General features: G+C 45.0%; 1 protein-coding gene across 1 annotated transcript in view; it reads right to left on the bottom strand.

Moving 5' to 3' along the window:
• Positions 1 to 23476, bottom strand: part of LPCAT4 (lysophosphatidylcholine acyltransferase 4) — a 57124-nt gene extending 33648 nt beyond the window's left edge. The window contains exon 1 of the mRNA XM_075319788.1: positions 23242 to 23476. Coding sequence (XP_075175903.1) covers positions 23242 to 23358 — 117 coding nt within the window. The 5' untranslated portion in view covers positions 23359 to 23476. The remainder of the gene's footprint in view (positions 1 to 23241) is intronic.
• Positions 23477 to 24260: the final 784 nt, after the last annotated feature.

Here is a 24260-nt window from a genome sequence, read left to right as displayed (position 1 = left end):
AAGGAGGTGGGGGGAATCTACCGGGGATCGTTATACAGTGCGAGGGGGCTACTATGGTGGACATCATGCTGTGTAGAGGGTAACTATATATGGGAGGACTCAGGGGACATTGTTAAATGTGAAGTGGCCACTTGAGAAGCAATATTATTATAGCAGTACTCAGTGTATTGTGATTGTTAAATGGGCACACTGGGGGCATTATTACTTTCTTTGTAGCGGGCAAAATGTTGGCACTATTTTCTAGGCCAATTCAATCAGTTATATCAGTAATAGGGACATATACATCAGCAGTGGTTCGGCATTGGGGTATCAGAAGGATGAGGAGTTTTTGTAGATTGGGAATAGATGGGGTGGGGCTAGAAATGTGAGAAGTCAAATGTGTGTTTTTTGTAATCTCTACAGGAGAGTTGTGACTGGAAGAAGTTGTTTGTTGGTCTGGGCCAGATGGAAAAACTGGGAAAGTAAATAACGTCAGTTATAAGTCACCATATATAAAATTGTACTGTAATGACTTGTATGTTCTGCAAGACTGGTATCTACCAGAAAAAAGATTAACACCGGTATTGCCGCCATATGGCGACTGTGGTTAGTGATTTACAGTAACAGTATGGTCATCTGCTAATGTTCCCTTATACTTATCATTCGTATGCGCCACCATAGTTGTACACATGGTTATCTGGGTAGGGGCCACTCAGATGTTTGCCCCCACCCCTATGCAACTATGCAAACTCTGTGCTAGAAGCAATGGAACAAAAGCACAGACAAGAATAGAGGCTTTTTATAGAGTTTTGAAACACGAGTATAAAAGCGATACTTCTGCATAATGGCAATATTAATCCATCTGTTCCTCTTTATTATGGAGCAAGTCTGAAAGAAAAATGAAAATATGCTCCTTCTGTTGTCAAAAATTTGTGACGAAATCCACAAGTGGAATATTTGTGGTGATCTGAAGGTGATAGTCTCGGTGCTTGGGTTGCTGCTTGGCTATACAGAGTTTCACGGTTTTCCCTGCGAATAGGACAGCAGAGATCGCAAAAAACACTTCACAAAGAAACAATAGCCACCAAGAAACAGTTTGACTCCTGGAAGAAAGAATGTCCTGAATCAGCCTCTGGTAGCTCCAGAAAAAGGTTTTCCTTCCGTCACTCCACAATAAAATTGGGCTGATGAAGAACTGTGTCAAGGCGATGGATCAAGATGGCAAGTGTTTTGCATACCTCAGAAACAGGTTTCCACAAATTTGCGAGCCAAGATCAAGGAAGCAATTTTTTGTGGGGCCACAAATAAGGGAAATTATGAAAAACTGATTTTGACACAAAACTAAGACTGAGGCACCAGCTTGGAAGTTATTCAGAAATGTAGTGGTGACCTTCCTTGGCAACCATAAATCACTAAGGTATTACAACTAGTAATGGGTTGTCCAGGACTAAAAATCCAAATCCACGCAAATTCAAAAGTACAGTGCACCGACCCTGGGCCCGGAGTTCTCAGGGAACTCTGAGTAACCATCTGGATCCGGCAGCTCAGATAATTAAAACAAAAATAAAGCAAGAGCGTTATACTTACCAGTGTCCCGAGTGGCTGTAACGCTTCTTCCGGGGTCGCTCACTATCCCTCATGCATATGTACTGCTTCCCCCGCCCACTGGCAGTCCCAGAGTCTGTGACTGGTTAAAGGGAACTGGTCACCAGATTTTTCACTATTAAACTAAAAGTATCACCTTCTGCAGCTCCTGGGCTGCATTCTATGAAGGTGCACCTTGTTCCTGACTAAACTTGTAGACCCCTGAAATAACTTTATAAAATCTGACCGCCAGGTATGCCAATTACCTTATCTAGTCAGATGGGCGTGATAATTTTCTGCTACTTTATCTCCCTCTGGCCACGTTCACCGTCCTCCTTTCCTGATTGACAAAGATGGCGCCGTCGTCGTCATCCATGCTGCTCGGCCAAATCTCACGCAGGCGCAGTTAGCTCTGCCACACTGTGGGCCGAGCAGGAAACAGTTGTCCTCGCGCGCGCCGGTGAGGTATTTGCACAGGTGAGAGATTATGCCTATTGCCAGTCCACATTATACATATATAGCCTGGATCTCAGCTTCCCATACACAGTAGGTTTTTTAACTGCAAGAGAGGACACACATTAGCTAGGGATCCCAATGTAAGAGAATACCGTGACGAGGTGTTGGGGCTCTGTTGTATTGCTCAATTCAATAGCTAAATTTCTCTTTATTCTTACAGTTCATAGCAGTTATGCAGATATCATGGTCATATTTTCATTTTTACATATAGCTATTGTATTTTTCATGCCAGTATTCATAGAGCAGTTTCTGCTTTACATTTATTCCCCTTGCACTGTCGCTGGTGTGCAGCCCTTCTCTGTATATAGGTTCCCTTTAAAGTCAAACAGCGCCTCCCAGCCTGTGTGACAGCATGTCTGTTTACTTCAATCACAGACAGTGTGTGTCTATATTAGTGTAAAAATAAATAAAAATTGGCAAAGGATCCTCCGATATTATGATACCTAGCACATATAAATATATGGCTACAGGCTGCAGTCCCCAGCCATATGCTTATCTTTGTTGTGTGCTTGTGTAATAAAAGTAAGAGGGACCGCATGTGTTTTGTTAGTTTGGTTTTTTAACCGTTTAAATAAGTACAATAATAAAAAAAAAAAAAAAATTGGTATGCAGTGCCCCCCAATTTTCATAACCAGCCATGATGAAGCTGACAGCTGAGGGCTGGTATTCTCAGGCTGGGGAGTTCCATGGTTATTGAGCCCCCCACAGCCTAAAAATAGCAACTTCCAGGTGTGACCGCAAATAAACAATGATGTTCTCGCTCATTGCGGCGGCTCAGTCATTCAGCATAGTAGTTCCAGCCAGGAAGTAGTGTTCCAGTCATGTGGGAGACTGGTAAGTATAATGCAATTGCTCTAGTCCCCCTATACCTTCTACCACCATTTTAAAGCAACAGATTCTGGTCCCCATAGACTTATATGGGGACCAGGGTTTTGTTTGTTTGTTTTTTTAAACCCGGTTGGACCCGCCGATCCCAGGTATTTGCGGGTCTGCCCATCACGAATTACAACAAAACAAAGACATATTGCATCCTATGGTCTCTCAAAATGCATTTCCTGGAGACTCCCATTTAGATTTTTTCCCTCCAATAACCTTGGAAATGTCAGTGACAAGCATGGAAGCAGTTTCATCAGGACCTTGTGCTACTTGAAGGCTAAAGGGAAATGAAGCCTAAAAATGCTGGCAGACTACTGTTGGGGGCTTAATATTCAAGAAAAATAAAAACAATTTCTTATTTTTTTTTTAAAAACCCTAAAAATTATTTTAAGTATTTTCTGTAAAAAATAATACAATTTCAAACGTGTTTAACCCCTTTAGGACGAAGCCAGTTTTGTACTTAATGACCAGGCCATTTTTTGCAATTCTGACCAGTGTCACTTTATGAGGTCATAACTCTGGAACGCTTCAACGGATCCCGGTGATTCTGACATTGTTTTTTCGTGACATATTGTACTTCATGATAGTTATAAATTTAGAACAATATTTTTTGCTTTTATTTGTGAAAAAAACGGAAATTTGATGAAAATTTTGAAAATTTTGCAATTTTCAAACTTTTAATTTTTATGCCCTTAACCCAGAGAGTTATGTCACACAAAACAGTTAATAAATAACATTTCCCACATGTCTACTTTACATTAGCGCAATTTCTGAAACAAAATGTTTTGGGGTTAGGAAGTTAGAAGGGGTCAAAGTTCATCAGCAATTTCCCATTTTTTCAACAAAATTCACAAAACCATTTTTTTAGGGACCACATCACATTTGAAGTGACTTTGAGAGGCCTAAGTGACAGAAAATACCTAAAAGTGACACCATTCTCAAAACAGAACCCCTCAAAGTACTCAAAACCACATCCAAGAAGTTTATTAACCCTTCAGGTGCTTCACAGGAACTAAAGCAAAGTGGAATGAAAAAAAGCAAAAAATAAAATTTTACCTAAAATGTTGCTCTACCCCAAATTTATTCACTTTTAGAAGAAATAACACAACAAAATGAACCCCAAAACTTGTTACCCACTTTCTTATGAACGCGCCAATACCCCACATGTGGTCAGAAACCTTTGTTTGGACAAATGGGAGGGCTCGGAACAGAAGGAGCAATATTTGAATTTTGGAAAGCAAATTTGGCTGAAATAGATTGCGGGCACCATGTTGCATTTACATGTCCGCTAAGGTACCTAAACAGCAGAAACCCCTTACAAGTGACACCATTTTGGAAACTAGACCCCTTAAGGCTTCTATCTAGGGGTATAGTGAGCATTTTGGATCCACAGATTTTGATAACGTTACGTTGTCACATTGAAAATTTTCATTTTTTTCTCAAAAATGTTGCTTTAGCATCAATTTTTTCACTTTTTCAAGAGGTAATTCCAAAAATTTGACCCCAATGTTTGTTACCCACTTTTTTATGAGCGCGGTGATACCTCACTTGTGGTCTGAAACCTTTGTTTGGAGAAATGGGAGGGCTTGGAACGGAAGGAGCAATATTTGAATTTTGGAAAGGAAATTTGGCTGAAAAAGATTGCGGGCACCATGTCGCATTTGGAGGACCCCTAAGGTACGTAAACAGCAAAAAAACACCACAAGTGACCCCATATTGGAAACTAGGCCCCTCAAGGAATTTATCTTGATGTTTGGTGAGTACCCTGAACCTCCAGGTGCTTTACAGAAGTTTATAACGTTGAGCCATGAAAATAAAAAAATAAAATTTTACCACAAAATTGTTACTTCAACCAGGTAGCTTTTTTTTTTCACAAGGGTAACAGGAAAAAAATCACCATGAAATTTATTGCGCAATTTCTCCTGAGTTTGTTGATATCTTGTATGTGGTGGAAATCAACTGTTTGGGCACACTACAGGGCTCAGAAGAGAAGGAGTGCAATTTGACTGCAAAATTGGCTGGAATCAATAGCGGACGCCATGTTGCATTAGGAGAACCCCTGAGGTGCCTAAGCAGTGGAGGTCCCCCACAAGTGACCCCATTCTGGAAATAAGACCCCTCAAGGCTTTAATCTAGGTGTATATTGAGCATTTTGAATCCACGAATACTTCACAGAATTTGATAAGCTTAGGTTGCCATATTGAAATTTTCATTTTTTTCACAAAAATGTTGATTTAGCGACACATTTTTCACTTTTTCAAGAGGCAACAACAAAACGTGTACCCCACAGGTTGTTATCTAATTTCTTATGAGCGCAGGGATACCCCACATGTGGCCAAAAACCTTTGTTTGGATAAATGGGAGGGCTTGGAATGGAAGGAGCACCATTTGAATTTTGGAAAAGTTGAAGTAAATTGCGCGCACCATGTCACATTAGCAGGGCCCCTTGGGCACCTATACATCAGAAACCCCCCACAAGTGACCTCATTTTGGAAACTGGACCCCTCAAGGATTTTATTCAGGAGTATAGTAAACATTTTGAATCCACAGGTACTTCACAAAACTGTTGCTGTAGCAACAAATTTCTCACTGTTAAGGGGGCTTTACACGCTGCGACATCGCTAATGCGGAGTCGTTAGGGTCACGGAATTGGTGACGCACATCCGGCCGCATAACGATGTTGCTGCGTGTGACACCGATGAGCGATTTTGCATCGTTGCAGCAGTAACGATGTAGTTCGTCGCTCCTGCGGCAGCACACATCGCTATGTGTGACGCCGCAGGAACGAGGAACCTCTCCTTACCTGCCTCCCGGCCGCTATGAGGAAGGAAGGAGGTGGGCGGGATGTTCCGGCCACTCATCTCCGCCCCTCCGCTTCTATTGGGCGGCCGCTCAGTGACGTCACTGTGACGCCACACGGACCACCCCCTTAGAAAGGAGGCGGTTCGCCGGTCACAGCGACGTCGCCGGGCAGGTAAGTATGTGTGACGGGTCTGCGCGATGTTGTGCGGCACGGGCAGCGATTTGCCCGTGTCGCACAACAGATGGGGGCGGGTACCCACGCTAGCGATATCGGGACCGATATCGCAGCGTGTAAAGTAGCCTTTAGGCTATGTGGCCATGATCCAGCGACACGGCGTCTAGTACCCAGTGTCAGCCTCCTGCAGAAATGTGAGTGTTGTCCACGGGAGAACGCAGCTGCCCGTGCCCACGATTTGGGTTCAGGCTGCTGTGGAGCTCTATGCTACCTGCAGAAAGCACTCATCTCCGCAGCATAAATTGACATGCTGAGGCTCGGGAAGCTGCGCCACAGGTCGATTTATGCTGCGGAGAAAAGAAACACAGTGGGCACGGGATTTCTAAAAATCCTGCCACTGTGCTTCTACTGCACAACGCAGCGTTATGGACGCAGGGAAAACACTCTGCGCCCAAAACGTTGCAAACCCTGATTGTGGGCACACAGCGTAAAATGCTACAATGGATGAATGGATAGATGTCAAACATATATAACGTCCCACCCCCCTGCATATTCTAAGCTGGCGCCCTTTAGTTCCTTTCATGTGACACTAAAGGATGCCTAGCCTTGTATTTAGTCCAAAAAAAAAAAAAAAAGAATTAAAATAAATGACGTGGGGTCCCCCCTATTTTTGATATCCAGCTAGGGTAAAGCAGACAGCTGTAGCCTGCAAACCACAGCTGACAGCTTCATCTTGTCTGGTGATCAATTTGGAGGGCTCCCCAAGCTGTTTTTTTTTTTTAATTATTTATAAATAAATAATTAAAAAAAAAAAAAAAACAAACGTGGGGTCCCCCCAAATTAGATCACCAGCCAAGGTGAAGCTGACAGCTGGGGTCTGGTATTCTCAGGATGGGAAGAGCCACGGTTATTGGACTCTTCCCAGCCTAAAAATAGCAGGCCGCAGCCGCCCCAGAAGTGGCGCATCCATTAGATGCGCCAATTCTGGCGCTTCGCCCCAGCTCATCCCGCGCCCTGGTGCGTTGGCTAACGGGGTAATGAATGGGGTTGATACCAGGTGTGTAATGTCACCTGGCATCAAGCCCAGCAATTAGTTATGTCACGGCGTCTATCAGACACCCGACATAACTAATTGACAGTAATAAAAAAAAAATTGACAACAAAAAAAATTTTATTTGAAAAAACACTCCCCCAAACATTCCCTGATTGACCAATTTATTGAAAAGAAAAAAAAAAAATCCACAATAATCCATTTGGACGTCCCACGTCGACTCTGGACCTTCTAGAATATAGGGGACACGTTCAGGGAACGTATCCCCCATTTTCTAGGAGGGCAGACCCTCCATTTGAGGAGAGTGGGTGCAAAGAATCTGCACCCACTCTCCCCGGGTCACAGCTGCAGTGTGCGAGCAGCCAGCGTCCTGAACACAGGAAGCTGACAGCTGCGCTCTGCTCATGTGACCGGAGTCTGCTGTGAAGGAGCCGGAGGAGGGGGCCGCGGGGGATCAGCGCTCCGACAGGTATGTGTGACACCGGGGGACACCGGGGAACACCAGGGGGGGGTAGGGGGGGACCCGGCAGGGCCTAGGGAGCAGGTTTCTGTCGTATGTGTTTTGGCACATACGACAGAAACCATAGGAACAGTGGAAATGCGGCCGGCGCGCTGCTGTGCTCGCCGGTGCGCGCGGCCATCTTGGATTTTCGGGAGGGGGTTGGGGGTCGGGGGGGGCACTTTGGGGACACCGGGGGACCGGAGGGAACCGGGAAAAAGATTTATCTCCCATCTGGCATGTTTGATCATGCCAGATGGGAGATAAATCATTTTTTACCGGCGCGGTCATTTACTATAACTTGATGATCGGTATACGGTGTATACCGGTCATCAGGTGAGCGGGGACCGGAAAAACCGGCCAGAATCATGATCTCCAGGGTCTCAGCTACCCCCGGCAGCTGAGACCCCGGAAATTTTCTGACTCTGGGGGGCGCTAGACCCTTTTTTCCGACCGCCGTTAAAAAGCGGCGGATCGGAAAAAGTACCCTTATTTACCGCCGTTAAAAGGCGTATCGGCGGTCGTTAAGGGGTTAAAAGAAACTTTTTTTTTTAATCCCTGAAAAAGTTTGACAGCAGATTTGGAATCCGGGAACAAATTATCATAAGATACAAACTATTTCATGTATTTAACAAAAGAAAAAAAAAAAAAAAAAAAGTAAAAGTTTATATGCTAGTTATAATTAGTATTATCTCTCAGTGTTTCGAAATGTAGCCAGGTCACACAATCAATGATTAATATGGACAGAAAGCATAGGGTAACAGATACCACATCTCGTGCGCTGTCATTGTAAAAACACAGAAATACATTTTCTGATTTTTCATAACGATGTGTAAAATGATCTGCAGTGCATTTGTGAAATTGCAACACATCAATTTCTCTTGTAGGTAAGCAGAGTTTTATGTGCATATTTTCCCTATAGAATTTTAGATTCAGAAAATGAAAAGCTGCATGTAAAAACCGCAGGTTAGAAGGAAAAAGATTAAAAAAAAACAAAAAAAAAAAAAAAAACCTTAAATAAAAACCTAACGTAAAAAACATGTAAAAAAACAGAAGTGACTACATTATGGTAACAAGCGCAGGAAATGCGCAGCAATAAAAAAAATTAACAAAACATTAAATCGCAGGAACTTTGACTTATTGCAACGGCTCAAAAGAATAAAACAAAAAGCCTGCATGTGAGGTTCTGGCCTTATGCTGCAGAATACACAGAATTTTAAAGAATTGCATTGTCAGTAAGGGACCTATTAGAACTATGTATGGTGCAAATGAAACAAGGGAGGTTCGCTCTCACCTCAGCCACTGCACCAACATTTCGGTTGTATATTAATAGGGAATCTGTCACAGGAGTTTTGCCACCTAATCAGAGACAGAAACCCTGATTCCAGAGATGTATCACTTACTGGGCTGTTTAGTGTAGTTTTCATAAAATCAGTGTTTAATCAGCAGGAAATTATCATTAGCACGCTACTTGGTGTGCTGCCAGGTAGTCAAGCATATTCATGAGCTCTGTATAAGCCCACCCACAACACTAATTTGCAGCTTTCTATATACACTGTATATAGGCAGAAAGCTGCCAAATCAGTGGTGTGGATGGGGTTATAGAGCGCCACATTCAAATAAATGCTAGATCTGCAGCAGAGAAAACCGTTATTTTATCAAAATGACAGCAAGCAGCTCAGTAAGTGACACATCGCTGGAATCACTGTCTCTGTTTCTACATTACACTGCTCGCAGAGTCACATTTACATATTGCTTCTGATGCGAAAATGATATGCTGATAACTCGCAGCTCAGGTTTTGCTGCGAGCATGAGCCGAGTGTCATGCGACTGTGGTCTGTTCCCGAGATCGGATCACAGCTCCGGAGGAGAGGGAGGGATTAATCTCCTTATCGCCTCCATTGTCAGCCTGTGTGTATATCGCACTGCACTTGGATAACATTCAAGTGCAGTCTGATGTTTCTCTCACACCCATACACTTGAATGGGTGTGAGTGACACGGCTCTCGCAGACAATCACAGCATGCTATGATTCTTTTCCTCAGTCCGTTTAGGGCAGTAGCGATCTCGTTATGTGTGACACCTACCAGCGATCAGGCCCCTGCTGTGAGGCAGCCGGTCATTGCCGAATGGTCCAGGCCATTTTTCTTCAAAGGCGATGTCCTGTTGGGCAGGACGCATCGCTGTGTCACTACTGCGACCTGTATCGTTACTGAGTCGTTGGTAAGGTCTGACTGTGTGACATCACACCAGCGACCTCCCAGAGACTTACCAGCGATCCCTATCAGGTCGCATCGTTTTCGGGATCGCTGGTAAGTCGTTGTGTGTGACTGGGCCTTAAAGGCCCAGTCACACACACAATGACTTACCAGCGATCCCGAAAACGATGCGACCTGATAGGGATCGCAGGTAAGTCGCTGGTGAGAGGACACACGTTCAGATCTTACCAGTGATGCAGGAACAATACAGCAGTTGCAACCTGTATAACGATCTCAGCAGTCACTGTGACCCTGTCACACAGTGTCAAACACAGAGATGTGTCCTGCCCAGCAGGACATCGCCTTTGAAGAAAATGGCCTGGACCATTCTGCAACCACTAGTGATCTCACAGCAGGGGCCTGATCGCTGGTAAGTGTCACGCATAACGAGATCGCTAACGGGATCGCTACTGCGTCACAGAAACCGTGACTCAGCTGCGATCTCGCTAACGATCTCGTTGTGCGACGGTACCTTTAGGAGTACTTCACACACAGCGAGATCGCTACTGAGATCGCTGCTGAGTCACGTTTTTTGTGACCTCATTAGCGATCTCGCTGTGTGTGACAATGAGCAGCGATCTGGCCCCTGCTGTGAGATCGCTGCTCGTTACACACAGCCCTGGTTCATTTTTTTATTGTTGCTCTCCCGCTGATAAGCACACATCGCTGTGTGTGACAGCAAGAGAGCAACAATCCTGAATGTGCAGGGAGCAGGAGCCGGCGTCTGACATCCTGCGGTAAGCTGTAACCAAGGTGGTTACCCGATATTTACCTTCGTTACCAGCCTCCGCAGCTCTCACGCTGCCAGTGCCGGCTCCTGCTCCCTGCACACGCCAAGTTAAGCGGTGTGAGCTGGTAACTAAGGTAAACATCGGATAGCCATACCCGATGTTTACCTTAGTTACCAGTGTCCGCAGCTTCCAGACGCCGGCTCCGTGCAAGCGCAGCGTCGTTTGCAAGTCGCTGCTGGCTGGGGGCTGGTCACTGGTCGCTGGTGAGATCTGCCTGTTTGACAGCTCACCAGCGACCATGTAGCGATGCAGCAGCGATCCTGACCAGGTCAGATCGCTGGTCGGATCACTGCTGCATCGCTAAGGGGTGCTTCACACATAGCGACAGCGACAACGACGTCGCTGTTACGTCACCATTTTCTGTGACGTAACAGCGACCTGGTAAGTCGCTGTTATGATCGCTGCTTAGCTGTCAAACACCGCGACGCAGCAGCGATCATAACATCGCTACATGTGCAGAGAGCAGGGAGCCGCGCACACTGCTTAGCGCTGGCTCCTTGCTCTCCTAGCTACAGTACACATCGGGTTAATTAAACCGATGTGTACTGCAGCTACATGTGCAGAGAGCCGGAGCCGGCAGCACAGGCAGCGTGAGAGCTGCGGAGGCTGGTAACTAAGGTAAATATCAGGTAACCACCTTGGTTACCCGATGTTTATCTTGGTTACAGCTTACCGCAGCTGCCAGATGCCGGCTCCTGCTCTCTGCTCGCTTCATTTCGTCGCTCTCTCGCTGTCACACACAGCGATCTGTGTGTCACAGCGGGAGAGCGCCTTTGAAGAAAACAAACCAGGGCTGTGTGTAACGAGCAGCGATCTCGCAGCAGGGGCCAGATCGCTGCTCAGTGTCACACACAGCGAGATCGCTAATGAGGTCACTGTTGCGTCACCAAAACCGTGTCGTAGCAGCGATTTCGGTAGCGATCTCGCTATGTGTGAAGCACCCCTAAAGTGTGAAGGTACCCTAAAGCTGGGTTTACACACTGCAACATCGCAAAGGACATCGCTGTAACGTCACCGGTTTTGTGACGTAACAGCGACCTCCCTAAGTCTCTGTTAAGTCGCTGGTGAGCTGTCAAACAGGCAAACCTGGCCAACAACGCAACAGCGATCCGGACCTGCAGAACGACCTAGCTGGTTGTTGGGGACGTTGATAAGCAGCTTTTTGAAAGGGAAGTTGCTAACAAAGTCGCTGCAAAGTCTTTCACACACTGAGACTTTCTAGCGATCATGCTGCACAGCGGGAAACAAAGGACCTAGGAATGGTCCTGAACGATTTGTAGCGATCAGCAACTTCACAGCAGGGGCCAGGTCGCTGATGTGTTTCACACACTGCAACATCGCAAACGACATCACTATTGCGTCACAAAACCGGTGACGTTACAGCGATGTCGTTTGAGATGTTGCAGTGTGTAAAGCCACCTTTAGACTACACAGAGCAGATAAATTAAGTTGTCATGATACCGTAGTCAGTGTGTGCCTCTATACAGGGATATTGACAGAAATCATTGTTTAGACTCTACTGTATAGTGGTTCCTATTCTTTTACATGCCATCAGTTATCACAAAGTCCAGCATTATCAGTCACTTATCATATTTTATAGCTTCGTCACGGCTGGAGAGGAGGTAATTGTGTGAGGATAGCTCCCACTAGATTACTCCTATGTAGATAAGTAGAATTTATAAGCAGTACAATCTTCCAGTGAACTGGATATGCATGTAAAGACGGCAGAAGACGGTGGCAGGTCTCACACCTATCACAACTCAATGGAAACCGTGGCACAGCCTGTGCCAATCATACAACAAGGCTCTTTTGCTGATATTTTCTAACTGCCATTCTAACTGCCGATTAGGTCACCCTCGGTCCAATTCTACAATCATTCCATTTTGCTTGAAGTGTATACTTCTATCCATTATGACACAAAATGCACAAATACCGGTTTCTTTGATGCTTGGAGACATTAACCATATTAAAAGGTATACCGAGGATTTTTATTTTGCTAAATTGTACATTTATTTATCACTACATAACCAAAATCAAAAGTTAGAGAGGATGTCAGCATTTATGTATATAGATTTTATTTCAAGATACACTGCCTTATTTATTTTCCATTTGTGCAAATGAATTGCTGCCATATTGGTTATTAGGCTCCCATCTAACTGCTAGTAACAAAAGGAGTCACAGAACGGCACGTACAATTCAGAAACCATCAAAGAAATAAAAGGCAGCCGTATATACTGTATGTACAGACCCCAGGTCACTATACTAATGCACTGCAGGATGCAGCGGCCCCCCTGATAAAGGCCGAGGCAGCACAGCTCCAAAATACTGAGGAGACAGCCATGCTCCTATGTAGTATTCCAACAAAAGTCCAAAAATACATCTTTAGTCCAGCCACAAGAGTAAAGTATACAAATCCTTATTGAGTACTGAATAAAAGCATACCATGATTAAGGAAGGTAAGCTGCTCGAGTCGAAACGCGTTGGCTCAGAACCTCATTTTTAGGTCACTCTCTTTAGGCTTTCTTCCTGCGGTTGGACTAAAAATGCGTTGTTTTGTTAATTTGTAGCTGTGGTGCATCCTTTAGTGCTTTTTAAGTATTATGAGGTGATACTGGTAAATATGGCTGCCTTTGATTTTTTTTTGTTTAATGGTAACAAAGTGGCATAAAGTGACAGTCTGCTGCTGAGAAGCAAATAAAGGGACAAGTAAAAAAGACGGACCTTGTTAATTAATATATTATCGCGTTTAGAAGGGTTGTCCTACTTCCTCATAAATATGAAAAGGCAGGGCATGTGATTACGAATATTAAGGCTAATTAACCTTTCGGATATTTTTGATATGTCGTAAGCCCTGTCATTCTGTGCAGGGCGGTGCGGTTCTGGGTGAATTCGTACTTGGCCCTGTTGAAGCTCTCAGGCAGCAGCTTATACATTCCTGCCTGCAGATACGCACACTACTAGGGGGTTTATTGAGAGATTGATGTGGTGTCTGGAACCAAACATTGATCTGATATATAGGGCCTACAGCAACTAAAAAGTTAGCAAAAAATGTATTTAAACCAGCAAGTATCAGAAAAAGTGGTGATGTTCAACTCAAATACTAGCCAGTGGTGAGAAAGGTATGTTGTGTGGGGTTTACTGTGATAGATCGTTTTAAAGGTGTTGTCCAGCACTTTATTAACCATCCTTAATAGGAACCTGTCAGGTGCAATATGCACCCTGAACCACGAGCAGGTCTGTGTGTATATTACTAATCCCTGCCTAACCGTCCCTGCATACACTAGCATAGATAGAAATCTTTAGAAAAAGTATATCTAAAGATCTTATATTGTGTGCTGAGCAAGGGGACTAGTCCCTTGGGCGTTCGTTCCCCTGGGCTAGTTGGCCATTAGCATGTTAGCACACCCCTGTGGGCATACTAAAATGCTAATTAATACGCAGCGTCACAGGATGATCTCACTGACCTCTCCGCTGCCATCACGTGTGACACTGGATTTCGGCTCAGTGCGTATGATCCCGGACTTTTGGTTATGCGCACTACTTCAGTTTGAAGCCAGGACGTGTACACCCGGCTTCATAGTGCGCATGACCAAAACTCCAGGGTCATGCGCACTGAGCCGAAATCCAGCATCTGGCAGTGGAGAGGTGAGGGAGATCATCCTATGACGCTGCACATTCATTAGCAAGTTAGCATGCCCACAGGGGCGCAATAACATGCTAATAGAGCCAACTCGCCGGGGAACTAACGCCCAGGGGACTAGTCTCCTCGCTCATTAGCATACGATAAAAGATATTTAGAAATACTTTTCTAAAGATCTCTTTATCTATGCAAGTATATACAGGGACGGTTAGGCAGGGATTAGCAGTATACAACCAGAACTGCTCGCGGTTCTGGGTGCATATTGGACCTGACAGGTTCCCTTTAAAAAGGAGACCCATCAGATCCTCCATGCCCCCAAACCTAGCAGCATTCACATCTGTAGAACTTTATTCCCTGCCTGACCAGCCCTATATAATGTTATTCACTTAATGTTTAAATGAAAAGTATTTACTAATCTCCGCTTTTGCTATGCCAATTAGGACTTTCACTAGTTGATGGGGCATTAGTTTCCCCAGACTAGTCGTCAGGGTGGATAAAAATCTTGATTTTTTTAAAAAAATCAAAAAAATCAGATTTTTTTGATTTAAATCAGATTTTTTTGATTTAAATCATTTTGATTTAAATCAGATTTTTTAATCAAGTTGTACACAAGCAAAACTTTGTCTTTTTGCAAATCTAATTGTTTTACACAAATAAAAATATTAAAACAGTTGATTATGAAACCTAATAATTTTTATTTGCACTATTAAACACTCAGAATTGAACTACAGAGAGTAAGTACTTTTTAACAATAGCCTATCTCTAACGTTTGAAGTATAAGTGAAAACTGTGGAAAAAGAAAGCGCAATAGGGTCTTACCCCAATATATATAGGGTGAAGCAAAGAATAATCCTACTCACCAATTCGGGTTGTGACAGTCACAACACCTATAGCAGCATGTAACACCAAGTCCCGGCAGCGGTCCCCAAGAGGCAGATAACAGAGAGTAGTAGAGAATGGGTTTCACAGCCGCGCCAAAAGACTACTGGATTCTTCTCAGATTAATGTTTCTTTTATTTCATAACAGGTCAAGTCTACGCGTTTCAGGAGAACACAGCTCCCTTCTTCAGGACAAACCAGCAAAGAATCATCAAAGATGATTCTTTGCTGGTTTGTCCTGAAGAAGGGAGCTGTGTTCTCCTGAAACGCGTAGACTTGACCTGTTATGAAATAAAAGAAACATTAATCTGAGAAGAATCCAGTAGTCTTTTGGCGCGGCTGTGAAACCCATTCTCTACTACTCTCTGTTATCTAACGTTTGAAGTAAGCAAACATCTTCAGTGAATACATCAGTAATTTAAGCCTACTGTTTATTTAGGACTTTTAATAGGAAAACCAGTTGTCCTGCTTTAGCAGTTCCTAAGCGGTTAATTGCCAGACTTACCACTAGTACTAGGCTCCTGGTGCATAAGAAGCTGTGGGGGTTCATTGACATTAGTTGTATCACTATCAACATCTTCATTTCCCTTCTGGTTGCAGTTTTCATAATGTGATTTCAAACGGCAAACAAGTCCTTGGATATCCTTTTGACAGTATTTGCACTTTGCTCTTGCACCTTTCTTTCCAAGATCTGCTGCTGGCATCTCAACAAAATGAACCCAAATAGGGTCTCTCTTACGACCTGCTGCCATGGCTCACACAGATCACTTATGAAGTTTGATTGTTACTACAGCCTGAGCCAAGCACTGCTGATGTTACTACAGCCTGAGCCAAGCACTGCTGATGTTACTACAGCCTGAGCCAAGTACTGCTGACTATCCAACAAGTTTGGGCATGTCAACTGAATGCAGGGAAAAAGAAACTAAACCAAAACTGAAACCAAGCTAGAAGTGTGGAATTAAAGGGGCAGTATGAACAAAATGTGGAGGCTATTAATAGTTTATACAATTAAGACATGCTGCTTTTAAACACCTACCTATTGCCATATAGTAAAACAAAAAAGATTTTTACTTACTTTGGGGTCCCCCCCTCACCCTGGCGTTAGATCGTTGCCCCTAGTTTCGTCCGTGTAACTATGGGCGCACATGCACACTGCTCTCACTTCTCATTTTAATCGTGATTTATATTAAAAAAAACCTTTTGATTTAAATCAGTGATTTAAATCATGATTAAAATCATGATTTAAATCGATCCGATTTAAATAGAAAAAAATCTTGTGATTTAAATCGTGATTTAAATCATGATTTAAATCGGCGTGATTTAAATCAATCCACCCTGCTAGTCGTCCCTCTTTCCATGTTATCATGCCCCTGTGGGTGTGATAACATGATGTCCAAGAGCCAGTGTCACCGGCAACTGCTCGAAATCTCGCGCATGCGTGCGGCTCATTTCAATAACATCACTGCACCTCTGTAGCAGGTTGTACGCGTCCCGGCTTCAGAGAGGTGCACTGCGCATGATCGGAAGTGGAGAAGCTGTTCTTACGATTATGGTCAGTGCGCCTCACTGAAGCCGGCACTGACGCTGCTGAAGTGAGCCCTGCATATGCAAGAGATTAAGGCTATGTGTCCACGGTAGAATGTACCTGCGGATTTTTCTACCTGAAAATCCGCGACTTTCGCGGCAAATCCGCACCCGCGGATTTTTTTTTTTTTTTTTTTCCCCCATTCAAAACCAAAAATCCGCACCAAATCTGTACCAAACAATTGACATGCTGCAGATTTTTCCGGATCAAAATCCGCGGCAAATCCGCAGCGGAAAAATCCGCAGCATGGACACAGCATTTCCAAAATGCCATTGAAATGGCTTGGAAGTGCCGCTGCTGCAGATTTTCGGGAAATCCGCGGCAAATCCGCGGCAAAATCCGCAGCGTGGGCACATAGCCTTACAGTAGCTGGTGATGACACCGGCTCTTGGAAATCAGATTAATGCTGGTGGGTAGAAGGGCATAGGGGACCTGACAGGTTCCATTTAACATAGGTCATCAATATCAAATGGGTGGGGGTACGACACTCCCAATTAGCGGTGTCCGATGCCAGACGAATGTGCTCAGTTGCAGAGTGGACCTAAACAGCGCCGTCACCTGTACACACACATACATACATACATACATACATTTGCATGAAATGAATATTTGATCACTGACCAACCAGCATGAACTCTGCCTCTCACAGACCTGTTAGGGTATGTGCCCACAATCAGGGTTTGCAGCATTTTGGACGTAGCGTGCTTCGATTGCGTCCTAAACGCTGTGGTGTACAGTTCAAGCATAGTGGACGGTATTCATAGAAATCCCGAGCCCACTGTGCTTGTTTTTTCTGCAGCAAACACTGACCTGTGGTGCGTCTTTCCAGACTGCAGCATGTCAATTGTTTCCTGCTGTTTCAAATGCGTGCTCCGTAGGAAAAAAAAAAAAAAAAAAAAAAAAAAAAACACAACACAAGCGAGAGACCGCAGCGCACAGAACCCTGATCGTGGGTACAAGCAGCTGCGGTCTGCTGCTGAGGAGACATGGCACTGCAGGTCAGGATGCAGTGAGTCCTGATCGTGGGCAACATACCCTTATTTCTTCTTTAAGAAGCCCTCCTACTCTGCACTCATTACCTGTATTAATTGCACTTGTGTGAACTTGTTACCATGTATAAAAGACACCTTTCCACACACTCAATCACACTCCAATCTCTCCATCATGGCAAAGACCAAAGAACTCTCTAAGGACTTCAGGGACAATATTGTAGACCTGCAGAAGGCTGAGATGGGTTACAGGACAATAGGCAAGCAGCTTAGTGAGAAGGCAACAACTGTTGGTGCAATTATTAGAAAATGGAAGAAACAAAAAAAAGAGGACTGTCAATCTTACTTGGTTTGGGATTACATGCAAGATCTCGCCTCAAGGTAAGGATGATTCTGAGAAAGATCAGGAATCAGCCAGAACAACATGGGAGGACTTTATCAATTACCTGAAAGAGCTGGTACCACAGTCTCAAACATTACCAACACTAACACACTGCCACCATGTATGAAAATCCTACTGGGCACGCAAGGTCCCCCTGCTTACTCCAGCACATGTCCAGGCCCATTTGAAGCTTGTCAATGACCATCTTGATGATCCAGAGGAGGCATGGGAGAAGGTCAGATACAAAAAAGTTCTACTTTGGACTTATCAACTCTACTCACCGTGTTTGAAGGAAGAAGAAGAAGTATAACCACAAGAACACTGTTCCAACTATGAAGCATTGGGTTGGAAATATACTTTGGGGGTGCTTTTCTGCATAGGGGACAGGACGACTGTACCGTATTGAAGGGAGGATGGATGGGGTCATGTATTGCGAGATCTTGGCCAACAACCAACTTCCCTCAGTAAGAGCATTGAAGATGGTCGTCGCTGGGTCTTCCAGCATGACAATGACCCGAAACACAAAGCCAGGGTAACTAAGGAGTGGCTCCATAAAAAGCATTCCAAGGTCCTGCAGTGGCCTAGTCATTCTCCAGACCTGAACTTAACTTTAGAGAGAGCTGAAACTCCATGTTGCCCAGCGACAGCCCCGAAACCTGAAAAATCTGTATAAAAGAAGTGCGACAAAATCCCTGCAGCAGTGTGTGCAAACTTGGTCAAGCACTACAGGAAACAACTGAACCCTGTAATTGTAAACAAACGTTTCTGCACCAAATATTACATTGTATCAAAAAAAAAACAACAACTTATTTCATGCAATAAAATGCAAATTCATTATTTAAAAATTATGCAATGTGATTTTCTGATTTTTTTTTGGCGGGGGGTGGAGGGGGGAGGATTCTGTCTGTCACAGAGAAGTATACCTATGATGAAAATTATAGACCTCTCCATTCTTTGTAGGTGGGAAGACTTGCAAGCCCAGCAGTGTATCAATTACTTATTTTCCTGCCTATAATATTAATTACACACACGCACACTCAAACAAACAAAAGAGTAAGGGCTCGTGCGCACGTTGCGTAATTGCATGCATTTATGCTGCGTATAGCACTGCAGCGTAAATGCATAATCTATGAAGATTGTGCATGATACGTGCGCATGTTGCTTTTATGAACGCAGCGATTTGGGTGCTTAAATTTTGACCCAAATCCGTGTGTTCATAAAAGCAGCATGTCAATTATTTGTGCTTTCTGGATGCAGCTGCCACTCTGTCTACGGTGGGGGCAGCAGCCAGAGCGCATGAAATCGGCTTTTTTCTACATAAAAAAAAAAAACTGCATCCATTATGCAGTGTTTCTGCAGCGATTTGAAGCGCACATGTGCTGTCAAATCGCGGCAGAATATTCAGCAGTTACGTGCGCATGAGCCCTTACAATGTTTTGAACTTCTATCAGGCTCCATATTTCATATCCACTACAGCTTTGAGCGTGAGACTTTCTTCATTTTATAAACTATCATCTTGGCTATCTCATACATATATTTGACATGCAACTATTTGACATATAATTAGTTAAGCAGATTCTTGTCGTATCACTGCATTGTTACTATTTTGCTCCTAAAAATCTAAATTTACATGTTTATTATCTTGTTAGTATTTTGTAAATCCACCTTTGGCTTTCAACACTGCCTGAATACTGCAGTCAGATTCAGCAAGTCTAGACCAAAGTCTGTTCCCAGGTCTCGTTTACATATTCCCAATGTTGGTGCATACTGGTCAACTCACTTGGGTATAATTTTGAAAGGAAATCCAGCAATCAAGTCACGGAAAAATGTCTTCATTAAAAATGTCACTTTTATTTATAAATCCATATTAAAAAAACTCACTTGGGTATGTATACAGCTTTTTCTTCAACTCTACCCACAAGTATTCAATTGAGTTGAGGTGTGAGGACTGTGGGGGACAATCCAGCACCTCTACGTCATTGTCACTGAACTATTTCTTCACCAAACTTGACGTATGCTTCGGGTTGTTGTCCTGCTGGAACACCCTATGTTGTCCTTTTCATACTCATAGTACTCGACTGTATTAAGTAACTTGTCTTTTAGGATACTCCACATATAGCTCAGCATTGAGACCACCATCGATCCTGGTCAAGCGTCTAACGCCTTTGGCTATGAAACAACCACATATCGGGCTTCCTCCACCGAACATGACAGTTCCTTCAATTTCTCGATCCATTAGCCTCATTCACACCCATCACAGTCTAGTCTATTGACTTTCGTCTCATCGCTCCAAATCACCCGTTTCCCATCTTCTACTGTCCACTTTTCATAATTTTTTTGCAAACTCGAGCCAAAGCTTCTTATAATTATATTGAAGTCAAGGCTGCTTCATCTTTTTTTGGGCCACCATTCCAGACTTGTGTAATATGCGTCGCACAGTGCTTGCATGGACGTCTGTGACTTCTCTATTACGAAGCATACAAGCTACCTCCACTGCAGTGTTTGTCACGTCGGAACTGATAGGCCTTGTGATGAACCGACTTATTGACTCCAATATTCTGCCTCGATATCCACCTCTTGTCGGAAGAATGGACTTAATTTCTAATCCTTCCAACTGTTATGGCACTCATAAGATGCAGTTTGACAATTTTCTTGGCCGAGAAACCACTATCGATGAGCTGGATGATGCTGTTTTGCTTTTCTTGGGAAATTTTTGATTCAATCCAGTGACCTTTTGCTTAGTAATCAACCTAATAACACACTGAGCTATTAGGGAATGTGAGAACAGGTTGTAATTTGTAGCATACATGGAGAAAAAGAAAAATACAAACACCAGGAACAAAAAACTAACAATGCAGTGACACGACAATCTGCATAGCTAATCATGTGCTGAATAGTTGCAAGTCAAATTTATGTAGTAGTAGATGGTGAGATATGGAGGTTGAAAGTCAAAAGTAAAAACATTGTTACCCTTTTGCTTGTCACTAATAAGGACAGATTTCATTTTTGCATCTGTATGGTACAAGCTCAGCTCCTGAAAGATGATGCCTGTAACAGGGTAATATCAGTGGTGCATTTTCATTAGTATATCTGCAGCAATAGGTTTCATCTGTATACCTCTACTTTCCAATACTTAATGGCTAACACAAGTGCTATGCAATGATTCCTAGCACTGTATATAGAAAAATAAACTGAGCTCCAATGAAGCAAGACGTTCCGGACGGCCCTGCAATCCATTAGTGTTATAAAACAAAGCACAATAACTATTGTAAAGCATCGGATTCTTGCATAACATTTTTCTAAAAAAAAAAAAAAACAAACACTTTTTTCAGTGTTTTTAACTGGTTTTACCTTGTCAATTCACTATGCAACACCCAACATAAAATGTGTTTTGGCGGTAAGCCTCTGGTCAGTAGTGGATCCACTTGCAGCATTTATTTTGCTTACTTATTGTGTCATCATATTCTGCAGAGCTTTACATACATTATCTCTGTCCCCATTGGGGCTCACAATCTAATATCCCCATCAGTGCTTCTATGGAGTGTGGAAGGAAACTGGAGAACCCAGAGGAAACCCACACAAACACTGCGAGAACATACAAACTCCACTCGTGCAGATGCTGTCCTTGGTGGGATTTTAACCCCCTGGTCTCCAGCGCTGCAAAGCAACCGTGCTGCTCTGCTATATGCGTACTATAGGTAAGGGGTTTATCTATAATCTTCAATATAAGACTTGAAAATGCCCTACAATACACGTTACAGTTCAATTAGCCCCTGGTTTTATACTGTGTCTTTCTGGCATTTTATCCCCAGATAACAGGCTGTCTTAGGAACCGTCAGAAAGTCCTGCCATACCCAGGGCTGACCTCTAACGTAAGCGGACCCGACACGGGAGACTATTAATAGCACAATTGTGATCTGCAGAGTGATCCGATGAAAAGGCGATATTAATAATGTATACGTGGATACATAATGCCGATACTATACATTTCATTCCGGCCTGCACACATCTCTTATAAATGGGGCATAGATCCAGTATATTACTGGCAGATAGGTCTACAGGGAGCGATGTGTACAATAGATGATGGATGGGCCCGGATACACATTTATATATAGCACATATACACATGTGGTCAATGTCTGCCTGTCAGCAGCGCTGTATACACTGCTGTTGTATAAGCAGAGCTGTTACACGCCAGAAATGGCCATGTTTCCGTGGTTACTAATTAGCAGTTAGTGTGGTTAGGCCTGTTACCCAGACTCTCACACTGCTGTCTTGTCACAGACTTGTGGGCAAAAGGCCATGTATAAGGTGAGCACACAGAGAAGGCTGCGCTGATACAAAGTGACATTATAGCCAGCGCTGACCTAAATCTGTCACTGACAAGGCGCTATACACAGCCCGGACCGTCATGGCTACACAGAAGCCCATTTCATACAATGTAAACACATGCAGGCCACATGATCCAAATCTCCTCACATGTTCTGCATAGCTCCAGAGGGAGCAGCAGCCCTCACTACCAATCAGATCCCAGCTTGCTCTTCTCCTGGGCAGGTTCAAAGATAAAAGCAGTGATGTGATTGGTTGCTATGGAAGCCTGGAATGATTAGCTAGCCATGAGTGAGCCCCTCTTCTACAGACCTCTAGAGGTCAGCCCACCCCCTGATCCAGACACACACAGACAAAATGGAGACCCTGCCGGCCTCCGCAGGGCACAACGCCGCCGGCCTCCGCGGGGCACAACGCCGCCGGCCTCCGCGGGGCACAACGCCGCCGGCCTCCGCGGGGCACAACGCCGCCGGGCTCAGTGGGGGCACAACGCCGCCGGCCTCCGCGGGGCAGACCCCGTTGGGCTCAGTGGGGGCAGACCCCGTTGGGCTCAGTGGGGGCAGACCCCCGTTGGGCTCAGTGGGGGCAGACCCCCGTTGGGCTCAGTGGGGGCAGACCCCGTTGGGCTCAGTGGGGGCAGACCCCGTTGGGCTCAGTGGGGGCAGACCCCGTTGGGCTCAGTGGGGGCAGACCCCGTTGGCCTCAGTGGGGGCAGACCCCGTTGGCCTCAGTGGTACATCTCTGCTCACACACAAGCCTTCTCGCTGCTCTTCCCTAGGGCTTCTGCATTGCCTCTCTCCCACCCACTGCAGAACTTTCCACCCGTGTCAGTGCCACAATTCCCCCATTCCCTCTCCCCAGGTTTTTCAGGTGACCCCTCACATCCTCTTTTCTTATTTCAGCTCACCCTTAATTTCTGCCAGAACCCCTCAGGATGAAATTCGTGCAGGAAGGGGTTAAACGGGGTGCCTTCTTCTTCCTCGTCGCCCTCCATTCTGTCCCGGGGCACCGCGGCACCGTCCATACTCACGGCTGCTGTACTGGCCTGGGCCCGGGTGGGAACGGCTGCGAGGATGTGGGCGGAGCCACTTCTTCCGCCTCCCACCCGCCTTTATTAACCCTATCGCTGCTGGAGTGCCCACACAGCCGTGTGCCGGAGGTGATCAGGGCTGAGCGGACGGGATGAACCGGTTCTTCCTCGTGAATGGCCGGTTCTGTGCTTATATAAAGGCGGGCGGGGAGGGAGACGACTGTACGTGCCCAGATCATGGACGGAAAACGGGCACCCACAACGCCTGACCGTGCTGGGTGACCTTTATCTTGTAGCTGTGAGGCTGCACCATGGATGCCCACCTCACCTCCCCTTACAAGGGTGGCACTGCCAGCGAGTTACTGTCACCTCTGATTGTTATAGAAGTGTTTAGGGGTTATTGAAAGCTCAGGGATAAACTGATGTCTGAGAGTGGGATGTACTGAGAGTGGGGCAGGCTGGTGGTCCGAGAGTGGGGCAGGCTGGTGGTCCGAGAGTGGGGCAGGCTGGTGGTCCGAGAGTGGGACGGCAGAGTGGGACAGACTGGTCATCCGAAAGTGAGACAGACTGGTGGGACAGAGTGGCGGTCCGAGAGTGGGACAGAGTGGCGGTCCGAGAGTGGGACAGACTGGTGGTCCGAGAGTGGGACAGACTGGTGGTCCGAGAGTGGGACAGACTGGTGGTCCGAGAGTGGGACAGACTGGTGGTCCGAGAGTGGGACAGACTGGTGGTCCGAGAGTGGGACAGACTGGTCATCTGAAAGTGAGACAGACTGTGGTCATCCGAGAGTGGGACAGAGTGGCGGTCCGAGAGTGGGACAGAGTGGCGGTCCGAGAGTGGGACAGAGTGGCGGTCCGAGAGTGGGACAGAGTGGCGGTCCGAGAGTGGGACAGAGT

Source organism: Anomaloglossus baeobatrachus, chromosome 1, assembly GCF_048569485.1.
Source record: "Anomaloglossus baeobatrachus isolate aAnoBae1 chromosome 1, aAnoBae1.hap1, whole genome shotgun sequence".
Classification (NCBI taxonomy): domain Eukaryota; kingdom Metazoa; phylum Chordata; class Amphibia; order Anura; family Aromobatidae; genus Anomaloglossus; species Anomaloglossus baeobatrachus.
Note: the sequence above shows the minus strand (reverse complement) of the source record. Positions and strands in the feature narration are given on the sequence as shown.